This window comes from Diplotaxodon limnothrissa, linkage group LG20 (assembly GCF_057381915.1).
Source record: "Diplotaxodon limnothrissa isolate DT_005_m linkage group LG20, D_limnothrissa_male_GT1.1, whole genome shotgun sequence".
Classification (NCBI taxonomy): Eukaryota; Metazoa; Chordata; class Actinopteri; order Cichliformes; family Cichlidae; genus Diplotaxodon; species Diplotaxodon limnothrissa.
The window spans coordinates 3,554,084-3,568,342 of record NC_140615.1 but is presented as its reverse complement, the minus strand read 5'-3'; the positions used below and the strand labels follow the sequence as shown (position 1 = coordinate 3,568,342).

Here is a 14,259-nt window from a genome sequence, read left to right as displayed (position 1 = left end):
ACTGGATATAAATGTAGAAAAGTGATTACAGATCAGTCAAGACAGAAAACTGTTTTTCACTAGACGTCCAAAGGACAGGAATATATTGAGAAACCCAGCTACTTTCATCCAGTGTTCTTTAGATCACAAAGAAGGGTCTATTTACTGTCTATAATGACTCCACAACCAAAACCAATTCATTAAAAAAAAAAAAAACTCACAAAAGGACTCATAAATGTGGAAATATCTGCATGGTTAGCCACTACCAGGCATTTTCAGATATTTTGTAATGAAACTGCTTTTTTAAGCTTTGTTACCTTGTCTGGGTCTAAAGCAAAGTCGGAGTCCAGAAGTTCCCCAGCATCATCATCAGGATCTCCTTCATAGATCTTATAGGCAGGGTTTCCAATCTCAACATTCATGGCCCCGTTGGTCATTCGGTGGTGCTGGAAGCCCTTGGCACTGCAGAGAAACAGATCAACAATTATCTTAGAAGCAGATTCAGACCCTTGTTTAAAAGAATTGATGTGCTAACCTCAGAAGAAAGCTAGAGTGACTAAAAGGTGTCTTATCATAAACCCATATCATAAATTCACTCAGCACTGGCTATGTACAATTGACAAGAACAAGACAACATATATCAAAGGTTTTCAAATGAGCTTTTGTGTCAAAAGGCCATTTGATCAAACCTATCGAATATACTGCAGCATGTCCATTGCGGAGAATGCTGGATTAGATTGCAAATATTCGGCTGTTTGCAAGCATATAAACATTTTTCAGAGATGCACAGTTATACATTTTACTCTGCAAGCACATTGCCTGAGCCTAATATTTACAAATGTAAACAGGGAAAGGCATGGAGGACAATGGGAGGACGTCAAAAGTTCAACTACTCGTGCATCACCAGAGCTATTCCAGAGTGAGTAGGCCCCCTGTGTTGTTGGGTGGGAAACCCCATGGAAGCCAAACAGAAGATGGCAAGCGAGGACAATGGAAAGATTTCGGCACTGAACGACAGAATGGACAAAAGGATAGACAAAAGCATAGCAAAGGCAGTCTGACTGTATTTTAGGGAAAGGAGAGGAGAGGAATTGGGGGTCAACAGGTGAATTATGTAACCCTATCAAGTTACCGCGAGCACTGAGAACGAGATTTGCCCGGGCATAGAGACCTGGGAGACAGGGAAATAGATGGTTATCAAAAGGTAAGAGAGAAAGAAAGACCAGAACGGTGAGGACCAGATGACAAATGGAGTTTGAATTTTTTAAAGATGAAAAAGCGTCCCGAACTAGTACTCACCCACGCATTCTCTGCTTGTACCACAAGATGGCACCAACCACCAGCAATGCCAGCAACAGCAGCAGCAGCACTGGGACGATGATTGACGCAGTACCTATGAGTGAACAAATAATGATAAGCAAATAGGACCAAAGTGCATGTTCTATGAACAAACTTTGATTTGGTCAGGGAGTGGCTGACTTACTACCACTAGAAGTAGGAGACTCTATAGGAGCTGTGATATCACATCTGTATCCCCTCCATCCAACAGCACACCTGGTTATAGAGGTACACAGTGGATATGTGGGTAAGTGTGCTAAGCGGACATTAAAACAATAAAATATTATATATATGCCTGTTAATGTCTACTGGGATCTTACGTGCACTGTGGCAGCAGTGTGCGATTGTCTACTGAACACTGTCCATGTGCGCAGTAGTTTGAACAAGTATAGCAGCTGGGTTGGATCTGACCATTTGGACAGCTTCAAACATACAGGAAAAAAATATTAAAGAAGATCCTAATGCAGCAGAATAACAATAATAATAATGATTCCCACGATTTCAGAATGATATATTCCATGCTGTGCACTGTTAGGAAGCACAAAATCCACAGATTGCTGGGTGACCTTGGGTGAAGAATATTCTGGCAGTTCAAAATAAAAGCCAGCAAATATTTACAAATCCAAGTCTAATCGATGTAGCACAGTAACCACGTCCCACACAATACTCACCTGCAGGAAACCTCCCCTGAGGCTGACGTCAAACATTTGCCCGTTCCGCAGAACTGACATTTGTCCAGCTCACACTGGTGCCCGACGTACTTGGTGGGGCACAGACAAAGTTTGGTGCCGTTGGAGGTCTGTAAGCAGGTTCCACCATTCTCGCAGAAGCCTTCACATTTACCTTAAGACAGCAAAGAAAGAGAAGAGGGTCACATACTGTTGATGCAAAATACCCTGCTTAGCAATCTATTAAAGAAACAGAAACATCCTCAGGTGCTTTTACTTACTGTACTGACACTGGTCTCCCAGGTACTCTGGCAGGCAACTGCAGGTTGGCTGGTTGCCTCTACTGACCAAGCACGTGCCTCCATTCAGGCAGTTGTCCTGACAAGTGTGGCGATTGCAGTTTGGCCCTGTGAAGCCTTTAGGACATCTGCAAGTTGGCAACCCTAGAATACACAATTAAAATATATAAAGATATAAATGTTGAATAAAACTGAAATTTTAAGTATTACATTTCATTTAACATTTGACAAAAACACAACCAAAACTGCTGACTCAGTTCCTTCTCAGGTTTCTTAAACTAGAAATTCCACTGGTTTGCACACATGACAGAACCAGTGAAGTGCCAGTGAGACAAAGGTTTGGAAATATGTGGAATTCATGCCTTCTGCTGCAGCCTGTAATTGCTATCACTAATGAGTACTGAAGACAGACATCAAAAGAGTGGATTTTTTTTAATGATTTAAACAATTCTTGGAATAGGGGCGGGAAAAAAAGCTTCTTTCCTGTGATCAAAAGCCTTGGCACGTCAAATTCAACCTGATTAGCACAGTAACGTTTGCTAATCAGCAGTAAACTCAGGGTACAGCTCAGGCTGATGATCGTCAGCCAAAGCACTGGATCAACTGACATTTTTTTTTTTTTAGCCTGAAGAAGGATAATGTCAAAGGATTGTGTTATTAAGGTCTAGAAGAAACTTTATGGCAAGCAATTCAATAGTTTGGCCAAATTCACTGTGGCACAAGAAGAAGAAAAAACAGCTCTTCCAAAGGAGAGTTTCTCCTCTGGGTATGAGAAATGTAAATGTTGATGTTATTTCATGCAAAACCTGTTGAGATACTTTGTCCTGAATAACACAAATCAGACAGACCAACATTACCATCTCCGGAGTCATCATTGGCTTAGACTGTGGCGTCTTTACCACACAGTATAAAAATGCCTTGAGGCGACCATTGTTGTGCTTTGGTGCCGTATGATAAACCTTGAATTGAATCTCTCACCGGCATGAGAAGCAGTGCAGGTGCCTCCGTTCTTACAGTAGTCCCTGCATTGGTTGATTTCACATCTCTCGCCTATGTAGCTGGGCTGGCAGCGACACTTTGCCACCTGACGGTCGTTGAAGAAGCAGCTCCCACCGTTCTGACACTGGATATCGCACGGAACTGAGGGCGGGGCTGTCAAAGGACACGGCACTTTGAATTTAGTGTGTACATGTTAACCTTGCTAGAAGGGAAGCCACTTGTTTATGTAGTGTACATACAGAACGGTGACTGGGTGGGGTTTGGTCTCTCCGCACATGTGCCGTTGTCTGCAACGTAGTTGTTAGGGCAGGTGCACACCGGCCCACTGGGGCTGAGGAGACACAGCCACTCACACTTCTTTCTGTCACACGGGTTAGTCACTGGTGCAGAGAGAAACATGACCAGTGAGAAAATCCATAAAGCGTGCATCAAAACAAGGTGTGTGGTGTCCATTTTAAATTAAGACTGAAGCAGACTATGTGTGAAGAAAAATCCTTGGACAAATCAACCAGCAATATGTTTGATACTCACTCTCTGGCTGCTTGTAACGGTGATACAGGACTATGTCTGTAGCATGGTTGATGCCTGTGGTGAGATTCTCCATAGGGCCTTTACCAAACTTGTTGACCCGGAAGACAAAGTTGTTAATATATGTGACCCCATAAATGTAGTCCTCAAAGATATCTATGCTGAATGGATGGAGCAAATCTAGAGGGGAAAAAAGTGCAAAATACATATGGGCGGGCAAGTGTTAATGTCACATTAGCAAACTTGCATGTAGTCTGGAAAGTTGCAGAATAAACTCAACTGTTTTTGATGCCAGAGACAGCAACGATAGGGTCAGAGCCATCCAGACGAACACTGCCGATGACTGATAGTTTAGCATCTGCCCAGTAAAGACGCTCATTGAAGTAGTCCACAGCTAAGCCTGCAGAGGCACAATTAGAGAGCCTTAATGAGAATGTTACACTGTGTGGATGAATAATTATGCGTATCTGGATTCAAATAAATTCAGACTCGGAGCAGTACTTACCTGTCGGCCACTGGATGTTCTCCTGGACGAGTGTTTGTCTTAGAGTGCCGTCCATGGCGGCCGTCTCAATTTTAGGGTGGTTGCCCCAGTCTGCCCAGTACATGGTACTAATAAAAAAATCCAGAGTCAGAACACATATGTGCAAAATATAAGACAACAGAAAAAGAAATCCTTAAAAGAATGATCCATTTACCCTCTCTGTGGATTCACTACAATGGCATAAGGCTCGTCTATCATGCCGTAGATGAGGGTCTTGGAATGCTGGCCTGACAACTGAGCCACTTCAATTACATCTCGGCCTGAGTCAGTCCAGTACAGGTTACCAGCCACCCAGTCCACAGCAATACCACGGGGCATCTTCAGGTCTTTGATCTGGATAAAAGCACAAAGTTGAGGTGTTTGAATGATGGCGTGTATATTGGTGCTCTAGAGATTTTGCATTATTTGACCAGCATTACCTGCAGGTTGTTGATGCTAGAAGATGACGATGAGGATGATCCTGGAAGCTCGTAGGAGGAGATGCGCCCCGTGTGCCAGTTGGTCCAGAAGATGCGGTTGGTCTTGACGTGCAGGTCCATCGCATCAATGCGCACACTGGCATCACCCTGGAAGGTCTGCTCATAGCGCCAGTTGGGCATGCCGGGGTCAAGGCTTCGGATTTCATTGTCGTCAGCGATGTATAGAATCTGCCGACTGCTGTTCATGTCTGGAAGGAAAGAGAGAAACCGTTGCAGTGACGCTCACCTTGAAGTGAACAATTATTACAAGACTTGATAAAATACTTAATAAAATAAGCAGCGCATTTACTGTCAGCCTTGCAGGTGTCATTTATCCTGGTGAAGTACTTGTGGCAGCTGCATTTGTAGGAGCCTTTGGTGTTATTGCAGATGTGGGAACAGACTCCAAACTGCAGACACTCGTTCTTATCTTAAAAATATGAGAAAAGAAAAAGAAAGTCACATGAAATGTAAAAATATTGCCCAGCCCTTACCCTCTACATTGAGGGTTAAGAGCTGTCATGATGCACTTTCTGCGTGTACCTCCACAGGTGTGGTGTCCTATCTTTTGGAAGCCTGGTTTGCAGGAGCAGAAGGAGTCTGTGCCATTGGTGACACAGTGGGCCTCATCTCCATCACCACACTGAGTTGTGTTACTCCGACAGTCGTTTAGCTTTGTGTCTATAGGACAAAAAACACAAGTGAAAGATAAGCCTGTGGATTTAAAGGGTAAAACTTTCAGACCTTAGGTCCATGGTCAGTTATGCAGAAGTGAGTGAAGATCTACCCGTTTTGCAGTTGATCTCATCAGAGCCATAGTCTTCGCAATCATTAAAGAAGTTACAGCGCAGACTGGAGCTGATGCATCTGCCATTGGAGCACAAGAACTCGTCTTTCTCACACGTGGGAACAGATGGAGGAGCCTCTGTTGACAAAAACGCAGACATAAGTCAGCATCTCCTCAGTCAAAGATGAGGAAGTAGGAGATTTTATAACCAGAACAACTTCCTAACTTACGGCAGTTCAGTTCATCGCTGTTGTCTCCACAATTATTAACGCCGTCACACCTCCTTGACACTTGCAGACACACACGGTCATTTTGGCAGCGGAACGCTCTTGTCGGTGGACACTGGAACTTCCCTAAGAGTTGGACGGAAAGAGAAGGGAAGAGGAAAGAAAAATAGGTGAGAAGAAAAAAATGCAATAGGAATTCAACATGATTTTGATCAGCAAGACGGCAAAACTCACTGCATTCTTCGGGTTTCTCATCAGAGTTGTCCCCACAGTCATCCTCTCCATCACACTTCCAGGCGAGGGGCTTGCACAGAGTGTTGTTACACTGGAACTCATCCAGAGGGCAGTGACGGCCAGCTGCAGGAAGAAACTGATTTTTACTACCGGTATGTGCTCGTGTAAAACCTGATACAAGCTCATTTGTTGCGAGTCAGCTTTAAGGCATCTGGGATCTACTTTTCTCTTAAAAATGACACACCCACAGAAATATGCTTACCAGCACTGCCACAGTTTTCCTCATCGCTGCCGTCCATGCAGTCAGGATCAGCATCACACCGCCAGCGGATCGGAATACAGTGTCCATTCTTACACGAGAACTGGTCCTGGTCACACTTCAGATCACAGCCATGCTAAAGAAACATCATAGTCCATCATAAACACAGACATAACAGGAAGTGCAAAAAGGATTTTTTTCTTTTCCAAACAATTTCAACAGATCCAACCTCATCAGATCCGTCCGCACAGTCATGGTCTCCATCGCACTTCCACCTCCCAGCAATGCAACGGCCGTTGGTGCAGGCAAACTCGCTTTCTGAACACTGTCGAGGCACTACAGAAGAACACAAGGCTTGTGTCACTGACAACATGAGCACAGTTGCGGTGAGCTATGGCCGTTTTACCCTTCAGCACAAGACAAAGAGTGTAACAATTACATGAGGATGACTATAGACACTAATGTGAGAGAGTGAAAGGAGCTGTTTTATTACAATTTATTGTCAATATAACTGGTTTTATAACTGTTGGCTTTCTGTGGTTATATTTGCTGCGATAGCCAATTAGCACTGACGATGAAATCTGTACAGAGCTCAGCTTGCAGACTCTCACAGGTCAGAGGGACAGTGAATGAAGACACTATTTAATAACAGATACAGAGAGGTGCTCAAAATGGGAGTGGTTCTCTTATGGAGATGAAGTAACTTACCTCTGGCTCATGCCAACAGGACAGTATGAAATGAAACAAATAATCAGATGAGAAATGGGCAATGAATTAGCACCAAACAAACGCTGTAGCAGTTAAGAGTTAAAAAGGTGCAAAGTGACTGTTACCAGTGAAAAAGACACGGGCATGAGTGTAAATGACAGTGGACAAGGTAAAATGACATATGGAGGGACTGTTTCCAAGCTCAAAGTGATACTTACTGCAGTTGTCTTCATCAGAGTTGTCCCCGCAGTCATTGTCATAGTCACACTGCCAGCGGCCCGGCACACAGCGGTTGTTCTTACATCTGAACTGGTATGGCTCACACGTCCTCTCAGCTGTCCAAGACACAAAATTATTATTGCCAATGAAATCAAAAAAAGAGAAAAAAATAGAGAGAGAATTTTTACTTAAAAAAGAAAACACAATATTTACCACACTCCTCTTTCGGTTCATCTGATGCATCGCCGCAGTCATCCTCGCCGTCACACTTCCAGCGAGCGGGAATGCAGCGGCCAGAGTCTTTGCATCGGAACTCGTCCACACCACAAGTCATCTGGGCTGCAAAGGGAAACATATGGGGGGCAGTTACACTTAAAGCTAATTAGGATGACTCAGAATAAACAACATGCAGAGTAAAGTGCGAGTCCTACTGCAATTGGCGGGCTCATCTGATCCGTCCACACAATCGTTGTCACGGTCGCACACCCAGACACGAGGTATGCAGCGTTTGGTGATGGCACACTGGAACTGAGTGGGCGCACATGTGACTTCAGCTGTGGGGTGGAGATGGGGGGGAATAACAGGTTTGCAGTAAGTGTGGAGTAAAAGAGAGAGAAGAAGGGGGGAAAAAAACCCTGAAAACGTAGGTATACTCACGGCAGTCCTTCTCATCCTCGCCTTCTCCACAGTTGACCTGGCCGTTACAGCGGAAGATGCCTGGAATGCAGCGGCTGGGGTGGGAACATTTGAACTGGCTGGGCAGGCAAACATGAATGTCTGCGGTGAGATAAGAAAGAGATTAAAAATGAATGAGCAAATAACATTAAGGTAATTTTTTCCAGTTTATTTGCTGTTAAATTCTGAAGGTTGGTTCCTCATGTAGCTTTCTTTATTTTTCACTGACTTCACATGTGCCTCGTGTGTATAAAGTGTGAGTCTTTGTCAAATCATCACATGATCTCAACTCCCTCATGTTCCAGACTTTCTCTTGTTCTCTCCTTTTGTCAATGTTGATTTTAGACTCCTGCTGCTCCACGTTATCTATTTATCAAAATTTCTTGTTTTTCCTGTCAGTCCCTGTTCTGTCTTATACTGGGTCCTCTTGTGAAAATTTCAAATAAAACAGTGACAATTTTTGTACATAAATGAACATATATTACAAAAAAACAGGCACATACCACAGTTGGCCTCGTCTGAATTATCCTGGCAGTCGTTGTCTCCATCACAGATGTATGCAGGGTTGGTGCAGATGCCTGTGCCACACTGAAACTGCCCTGGTCTGCAATTGAATTCGGCTGTCGTGGAAGAAGTAGAAGTCACGCGGTGTTTCAAGATCATACCGACAAACATTTCACTGTTAAATTGTGGGCTAAGGTGAGATCAAAAGGTATAGCATGCATAAAGCATGCTAGATGACTGCCATACTCCATCACGTCCTAATTATCTTCTTCAAAGACTTACGGCAGTTTTCTGGCTCATCTGAACGATCTCCACAGTCATCTTCTGTGTCACATTTCCACCAGAAAGGAATGCATTTGTCATTCTTGCACACAAACTGCAACAGGAAGAGAAGTGAATCAAAGTGATGATAGGGCATTACATCAGGGCTTCACTGGCTCATTTGTCGTTGACAAAAGCGTAAGCTAGGTATTGTATCACCGGGCAGCCAGCCAACTGTCAATAAGCAATGACCAGGCATGAGTAGTTTATCAAATAGGCCACAGCGGGGAACTGAGATATGAAAAGCCAGTTATCAATGGGCCATTTTTCCATTAATGATGTTTACATCATTACCTGGCTGGCTGTGCAGTTGGACATGCAAGTGCGCTGATCGTTTGCCAGATAGAAGTTGGTGGGACAGGCACACTTATAACCCCCACCAGGAGAAAGGAGGCAGAGATTACTGCAGCCACCGTTGTTTATCTGGCACGGGTGGTTGAGCACTGGAAAAGATAAAAAGAGGGAAAATGTTTTCACCACATGGTTCACTTATTTTTCCACCCCCAACCCTTAGGTTTTAGATCTGAATTAATGTAGGGAATATATTTGAATATACTGAAAATAAGTTATTACACCACAGACAGAAACTAAATCAATACTGAAATGTTACTTAACAGCAGTAAACAGTTTGCGCACTAAGACTGTAAACTTGTTCAAAAGACCACATTTACTCCTCCTACCCGGAGGTTGGCGGTAAGGATGGTAAATGTGGATGTCCATGGGTCGGTGCAGGGTGCTGATCAGGGTCGTCTTGTTGGTACCCAGAGTCTTATGAGCTCTGTTGATGGACTTTGTTTCCCAGTCGGTCCAGTAGATGTATTCTTCAAACAGTGTCATGGCAAATATGTGAGGGATGTCTTGGCTGAGAACTGTGAGGATACACAAGAATAAACAAATCGCACTCTATATTTGAAGACAAATCACTCTGGATGTTTCCTACTGCAGCCTTCAGTAGGCTGATTGGAGGAAATGCCTTAAAACAACATATAATACAGTCACCAAAAAAATACGTGAATGTTTTTTGTATCTCAAATATACATGTGAATATGTCAACATATTCAGAATGTGAAGCTCTTGCTGCTCCTGTGTTGCTGTTTTGCAAAGAGAAACCTTTGATAAAATCCTGCACTGTTAATGGCAAACTGAGGCAGGGTGGGGCGCGGACATGCACCATATATCTGTGTTATATAATAGGTTCTACACCTCATTAGGTGTTACACTATTAACCACTTTTCCTGCTCTTGTATAATACGTTTTATTCTCACTCTCAGTGTTTGTGTGTTATGGAAGCACACCATAGCAATGCATCACATGCTGACAAATTTGCAAATGCTGTGTGTGTGGCACAAGTTCAAAATACCTCGACGGCGAGAGACCGTAGCTTCAGCGCTGACTTTAAAGAATAATGCACCTTAAACGACTGACGTTGTGATGTAATAGCGGTTTTTATAGCATCAAGTTGAGCTGAGGTATTGGTGAGATTAACATTAATTGCCCTTTGATCCATTCTTATCTCAATTTAAACAGGCCAAGTCTTGTTGCACAAAGACACACAGAGGCACACTGGTGTTTTATGGCATATGTGTATCCAGGGATGGGTGAATAATAATTTATAGGATGCATTAAATCTAGAGCGCTGAGCTGAAAGAAGTCAGTGACATTTTATGATGACTTCTTAATGCCAAATAGCTTCAATTCATCTTGATAGATCAAAAATGTTCATGAAGCACAACACTCTGCTGGAAGTCTATTCTGTAAGTTGTAAACTATCCCATAATTTAATGCATATGCCTAAACAAAGAAAAAAGGATTCTATCCCTATGCTATCTATAAGTTTTAAGCACAACTTATAAAATGTGGGAAGTATTAATGCAGATGACCAATGCACTCCAGAATTCCTGCATGCTAAGCCGTTTAACAATTCCAGCTATTGTAGTACATGTACTAAACAACTGAGCCCTATGCAGATATCGCACACGCTCAGAGGCCTCTCCTACCAGAACAATCTGTCCTATTCACAGTTTGTGTCTTCTGGACTTGAGTTGCAGGACTCCAGAATAGCAGACAGCCATGTAACCTGCCTGCTCATGCCTGGTGTCTCTCAAGTGTGTGTGTGTGTGTGTGTGTGTGTGTGTGTGTGTGTGTGTGTGTGTGTGTGTGTGTGTGTGTACGGAAGAAAGTCACTCAGATTTCAACTCCATGTGAACCTGCAAAATTTCCTCACAGGAAAACCTAACCCCTCTTTAATCACCACTATGGTCTTGTCATAAACGGTTTATCCTGTTAAATGAGTTATGATCTATAAACCACTTAAAGCTCCTCAGCTCCCTGACACATTTATTTAAAAGATTAAATCAGTTCATGGACAGAAACTGTGACACTTAATAGCACACTGCTGCCTTTTACTGAGAGGTTTTACATAATTAGTCTTTGACAAAAAAAAGGCACTAAAAATGAGAGTATTTTGACTCTCACATGCTGTACTTTCCAAAAGTCTTGAAACAACCCGTATTTCTTTGAGGGAAAACTGGAAATAAATGCTGTGATTTATTGAAACATGCAAACACGTCTGGAAACAAAAATTGAGTTTGTATATTTACTTTCAAGACAACTCTGAAAAATTACAAGAAGCAGAATACAAAGAAATGACGAGTGGGTTCAGAGCCGGTGTTTCTTCAGACAGATACAACAATCAAAAACAAACAATTGAAATCTCAGAACTTTAGAAGATATGGCACCACCAGTCAAACAGTTTAAAAAAGTGAATGTGTTTACTGGTCTGTTTACCTGTGTGTCTGTTCTTGCCATCCAGGCTGGCAAACTCAATGTAGTCCTCCCTGGCATCAGCCCAGTATATACGGTCATTGATGAAGTCCAGGGTTAATCCATTGGGCCAGGTGATCTTATCCTCTATGATGACACTTCTGTTAGTGCCATCCATCCCAATTCTCCCAATGTGAGGGCTGTCACCCCAGTCAGACCAGTAAAGATAACTAAGATTGGAGAAAGACAATCTTGAAATTACAGTTGTACATTCAAATCTAAATCAGCTTAAGATGAGAAATAATTAGGAAATTATACATTTAAGTTATATAAACAGTGAGTGTAGCTGGTGCTGATCTGCAGTGTAACTTCTCACCCATAGCGTACATCCAAAGCCACTGCACGAGGTTCCCTCAGGCCACTGTTGACCAGCACCGTTCGGTAAGCCCCATTAAGTTTTGACACCTCAATGGTGTCTCGGCCTTTGTCGCACCAGTACAGGTTTCCACCGACCCAGTCTACCGCCAAGCCATCGGGATTACTCAGAGAGGTTCGGTGCAAAACCTGCCAGGTTTATCAATCAATACGTAAGATGATGATGATGTAGTTCCCAATCAGGGACTCACGGGTTCGCTGCATCAATAATCCAGCATTCCACAATAAATATTGCTCGACTATTAAATCAAAACGAAAGGATTTCAGATGTTCTCACTCACCTCCATGTTGCTGCCGTTCATATGCATGCGTCGAATCATGCTGCCCTGAGTGGTCACATCCGTCCAGTAGATCATCTGCTCTGCATAGTGGAAGTCCAGTGCTACTGCATTATTAAGACCCTGAGGGGGGGAAAAGGAAGGAGCAATATTAAAAATGAAAAACACAGAAGAAAAACACTGAATGTTTCTTTAAACTGTCATCTGTGTGTCTTACCTGCTTTATAAGAGTGTAGTTGGTACCATCCAGGTTCAGTTTTCTCAGGTAGTACCGATTGGCAAAGATCAAGTAGGGCTCTTCATCTACACGCATACATCACATAGAAAACATACTTTACTGCTTTAGGCGTGCATTTGCTGTGAAGACGCACTGAAACTCACGTATGTGTGCCTTACCCGATGTGGACTTGCAAACAGTGGGGTCATTGGGGCTGAGCTCAAAGCCGTCGACGCAGAGACAGTGGAAGCTGCCGTGTGTGTTGATACAACGTTGGGAACAGGGGTAGGTGGTTGTGCACTCATCTATATCCACACATGTCTTCCCATCACGCTTCAGCTGGAAACCAGGATGACACCTGCACTGAAGGTGCCAAAAGCACAGGAGATGTGTCAAAATCTCACAGCCTACGGATCTGGCCGCTTCTCACATTTAGCCTGGACCGGTTACAAAGGCGTGCCAGCGTGTCTCAATCAGCTCTCAATCGGCCACAGACATGTGCGCTTTACCTTCACCAAAAGCTTTATTTCTGCTCACTTTCTGAAAAAGAAATCCAGCTGCTGCTGTCAAAAGTGCTGCGTAAATAGCTGCAAATCTCATTTGCAAAGTCGTCTTCCAACAGAGTACGGGGGTAAAGGATAAGCTGACATTAATATGTGTTTAAAATAAATATGGCATGAACATCATCGCAGCATAAGGAACGGTTAGAACACGTATTCATTACTAGTCGGAATCGTTGTAACTGTCACTTCCAATAAACACATCTATGTTTCGAAAGAACACACACACACAAATTCTGCTCTGCCATCCAGAATACACAGAGGAAGCCACATTTGTGAAAAGTCTCTGATGGCAAAGTTTCAATGTATACAATTAAGTTTTGTGCAATCATAATTAGTCAGTTTGCAATACTTCTGAAATCCCAGACCAGGATTCTTGAGGTGAACAAAATCTTATCATTTTCAAATTAAGCCCTGACCACAACCTCGCCACCACAGACACAGGAGTTCACGCAGAGTTCAACCTGTTCCAGGACTGGCCTCCTACTTTCAAGGACGAGGCAAAACATGTTTTTTCGTCTTGCATAACTGCGTGCCTGAAGTGAGTGGATCCCAACCTTTTAAAATCAGCTCCTCGTTGACTCATCGTTACTGGCATATACATTGTTTTTCCTGTGTTGACTCCATGAATTTTAGTAAAACTTTTTGGCCCAATGAAGCCTGTGCAATAATTTCATTAGTCATGATATTTGTTTTTGACAACAAACAATGAATTAGTTACCTTGAAGCCGATCTTGAGGTCATCACAGAGCTGTGTGCAGCCGCTCAGCTTGCTGTTGAGACACTCGTTGATGAAGCAGTTGAGTTCATCGGAGCCATCACCACAGTCGTCGTTGCGGTCGCACAGCAGTGTCTCATTCAAGCATTTTTTATTATGGCACATGAAAGCTGAGTCATTGCACGTCCTCTCTGAAATCATAGACAAATAGCAGGTTATATCAGAGTGTGAAGCGGGATGTGGCTACGTCTTTATGAGCAAGAAATTTAACATATGATTCACACCTTATTATGCTGGCAGAGAAATAAAAGATGTAGCGAAAGAGAGGAAATGAATACCAGAGTCTGTGCAGCGAGGGTTCTTGGGAGCTTCGTCGGAACGATCCTGACAGTCAAACTCTCCGTCGCACTCCCACTTCTTCTGGTTAAGGCAGCGGCCATTGGCGCAGCGGAACTCATCGGGACCGCACGGCGGATATTCTACATCAAAACGCATTTGTTATTAATCTCAATTTTAGTTGGTGGTTTAGCAAAAAACAACA

General features: G+C 43.2%; 1 protein-coding gene across 2 annotated transcripts in view; it reads right to left on the bottom strand.

The window, feature by feature from the left end:
• LOC146610263 (low-density lipoprotein receptor-related protein 1-like) overlaps positions 1 to 14,259 on the bottom strand; it is an 80,739-nt gene that overhangs the window by 2,837 nt on the left and 63,643 nt on the right. For both annotated transcript variants that reach the window (XM_085345168.1, XM_085345169.1), the window contains 35 exons: positions 14,057 to 14,197; positions 13,722 to 13,909; positions 12,620 to 12,803; positions 12,441 to 12,526; positions 12,227 to 12,346; positions 11,887 to 12,074; positions 11,535 to 11,740; positions 9,428 to 9,616; positions 9,042 to 9,190; positions 8,709 to 8,802; positions 8,426 to 8,542; positions 7,905 to 8,024; positions 7,679 to 7,801; positions 7,461 to 7,586; positions 7,247 to 7,363; positions 6,550 to 6,656; positions 6,324 to 6,456; positions 6,062 to 6,184; positions 5,831 to 5,953; positions 5,601 to 5,738; positions 5,357 to 5,494; positions 5,124 to 5,243; positions 4,775 to 5,022; positions 4,510 to 4,688; positions 4,317 to 4,423; positions 4,092 to 4,211; positions 3,815 to 3,991; positions 3,523 to 3,663; positions 3,263 to 3,436; positions 2,267 to 2,428; positions 1,989 to 2,160; positions 1,638 to 1,739; positions 1,463 to 1,533; positions 1,279 to 1,372; positions 297 to 441 (listed from right to left, as the gene is read on the bottom strand). In XM_085345168.1, coding sequence (XP_085201294.1) covers positions 297 to 441; positions 1,279 to 1,372; positions 1,463 to 1,533; positions 1,638 to 1,739; positions 1,989 to 2,160; positions 2,267 to 2,428; positions 3,263 to 3,436; positions 3,523 to 3,663; positions 3,815 to 3,991; positions 4,092 to 4,211; positions 4,317 to 4,423; positions 4,510 to 4,688; positions 4,775 to 5,022; positions 5,124 to 5,243; positions 5,357 to 5,494; positions 5,601 to 5,738; positions 5,831 to 5,953; positions 6,062 to 6,184; positions 6,324 to 6,456; positions 6,550 to 6,656; positions 7,247 to 7,363; positions 7,461 to 7,586; positions 7,679 to 7,801; positions 7,905 to 8,024; positions 8,426 to 8,542; positions 8,709 to 8,802; positions 9,042 to 9,190; positions 9,428 to 9,616; positions 11,535 to 11,740; positions 11,887 to 12,074; positions 12,227 to 12,346; positions 12,441 to 12,526; positions 12,620 to 12,803; positions 13,722 to 13,909; positions 14,057 to 14,197 — 4,922 coding nt within the window. The remainder of the gene's footprint in view (positions 1 to 296; positions 442 to 1,278; positions 1,373 to 1,462; positions 1,534 to 1,637; positions 1,740 to 1,988; positions 2,161 to 2,266; positions 2,429 to 3,262; positions 3,437 to 3,522; positions 3,664 to 3,814; positions 3,992 to 4,091; positions 4,212 to 4,316; positions 4,424 to 4,509; positions 4,689 to 4,774; positions 5,023 to 5,123; positions 5,244 to 5,356; positions 5,495 to 5,600; positions 5,739 to 5,830; positions 5,954 to 6,061; positions 6,185 to 6,323; positions 6,457 to 6,549; positions 6,657 to 7,246; positions 7,364 to 7,460; positions 7,587 to 7,678; positions 7,802 to 7,904; positions 8,025 to 8,425; positions 8,543 to 8,708; positions 8,803 to 9,041; positions 9,191 to 9,427; positions 9,617 to 11,534; positions 11,741 to 11,886; positions 12,075 to 12,226; positions 12,347 to 12,440; positions 12,527 to 12,619; positions 12,804 to 13,721; positions 13,910 to 14,056; positions 14,198 to 14,259) is intronic.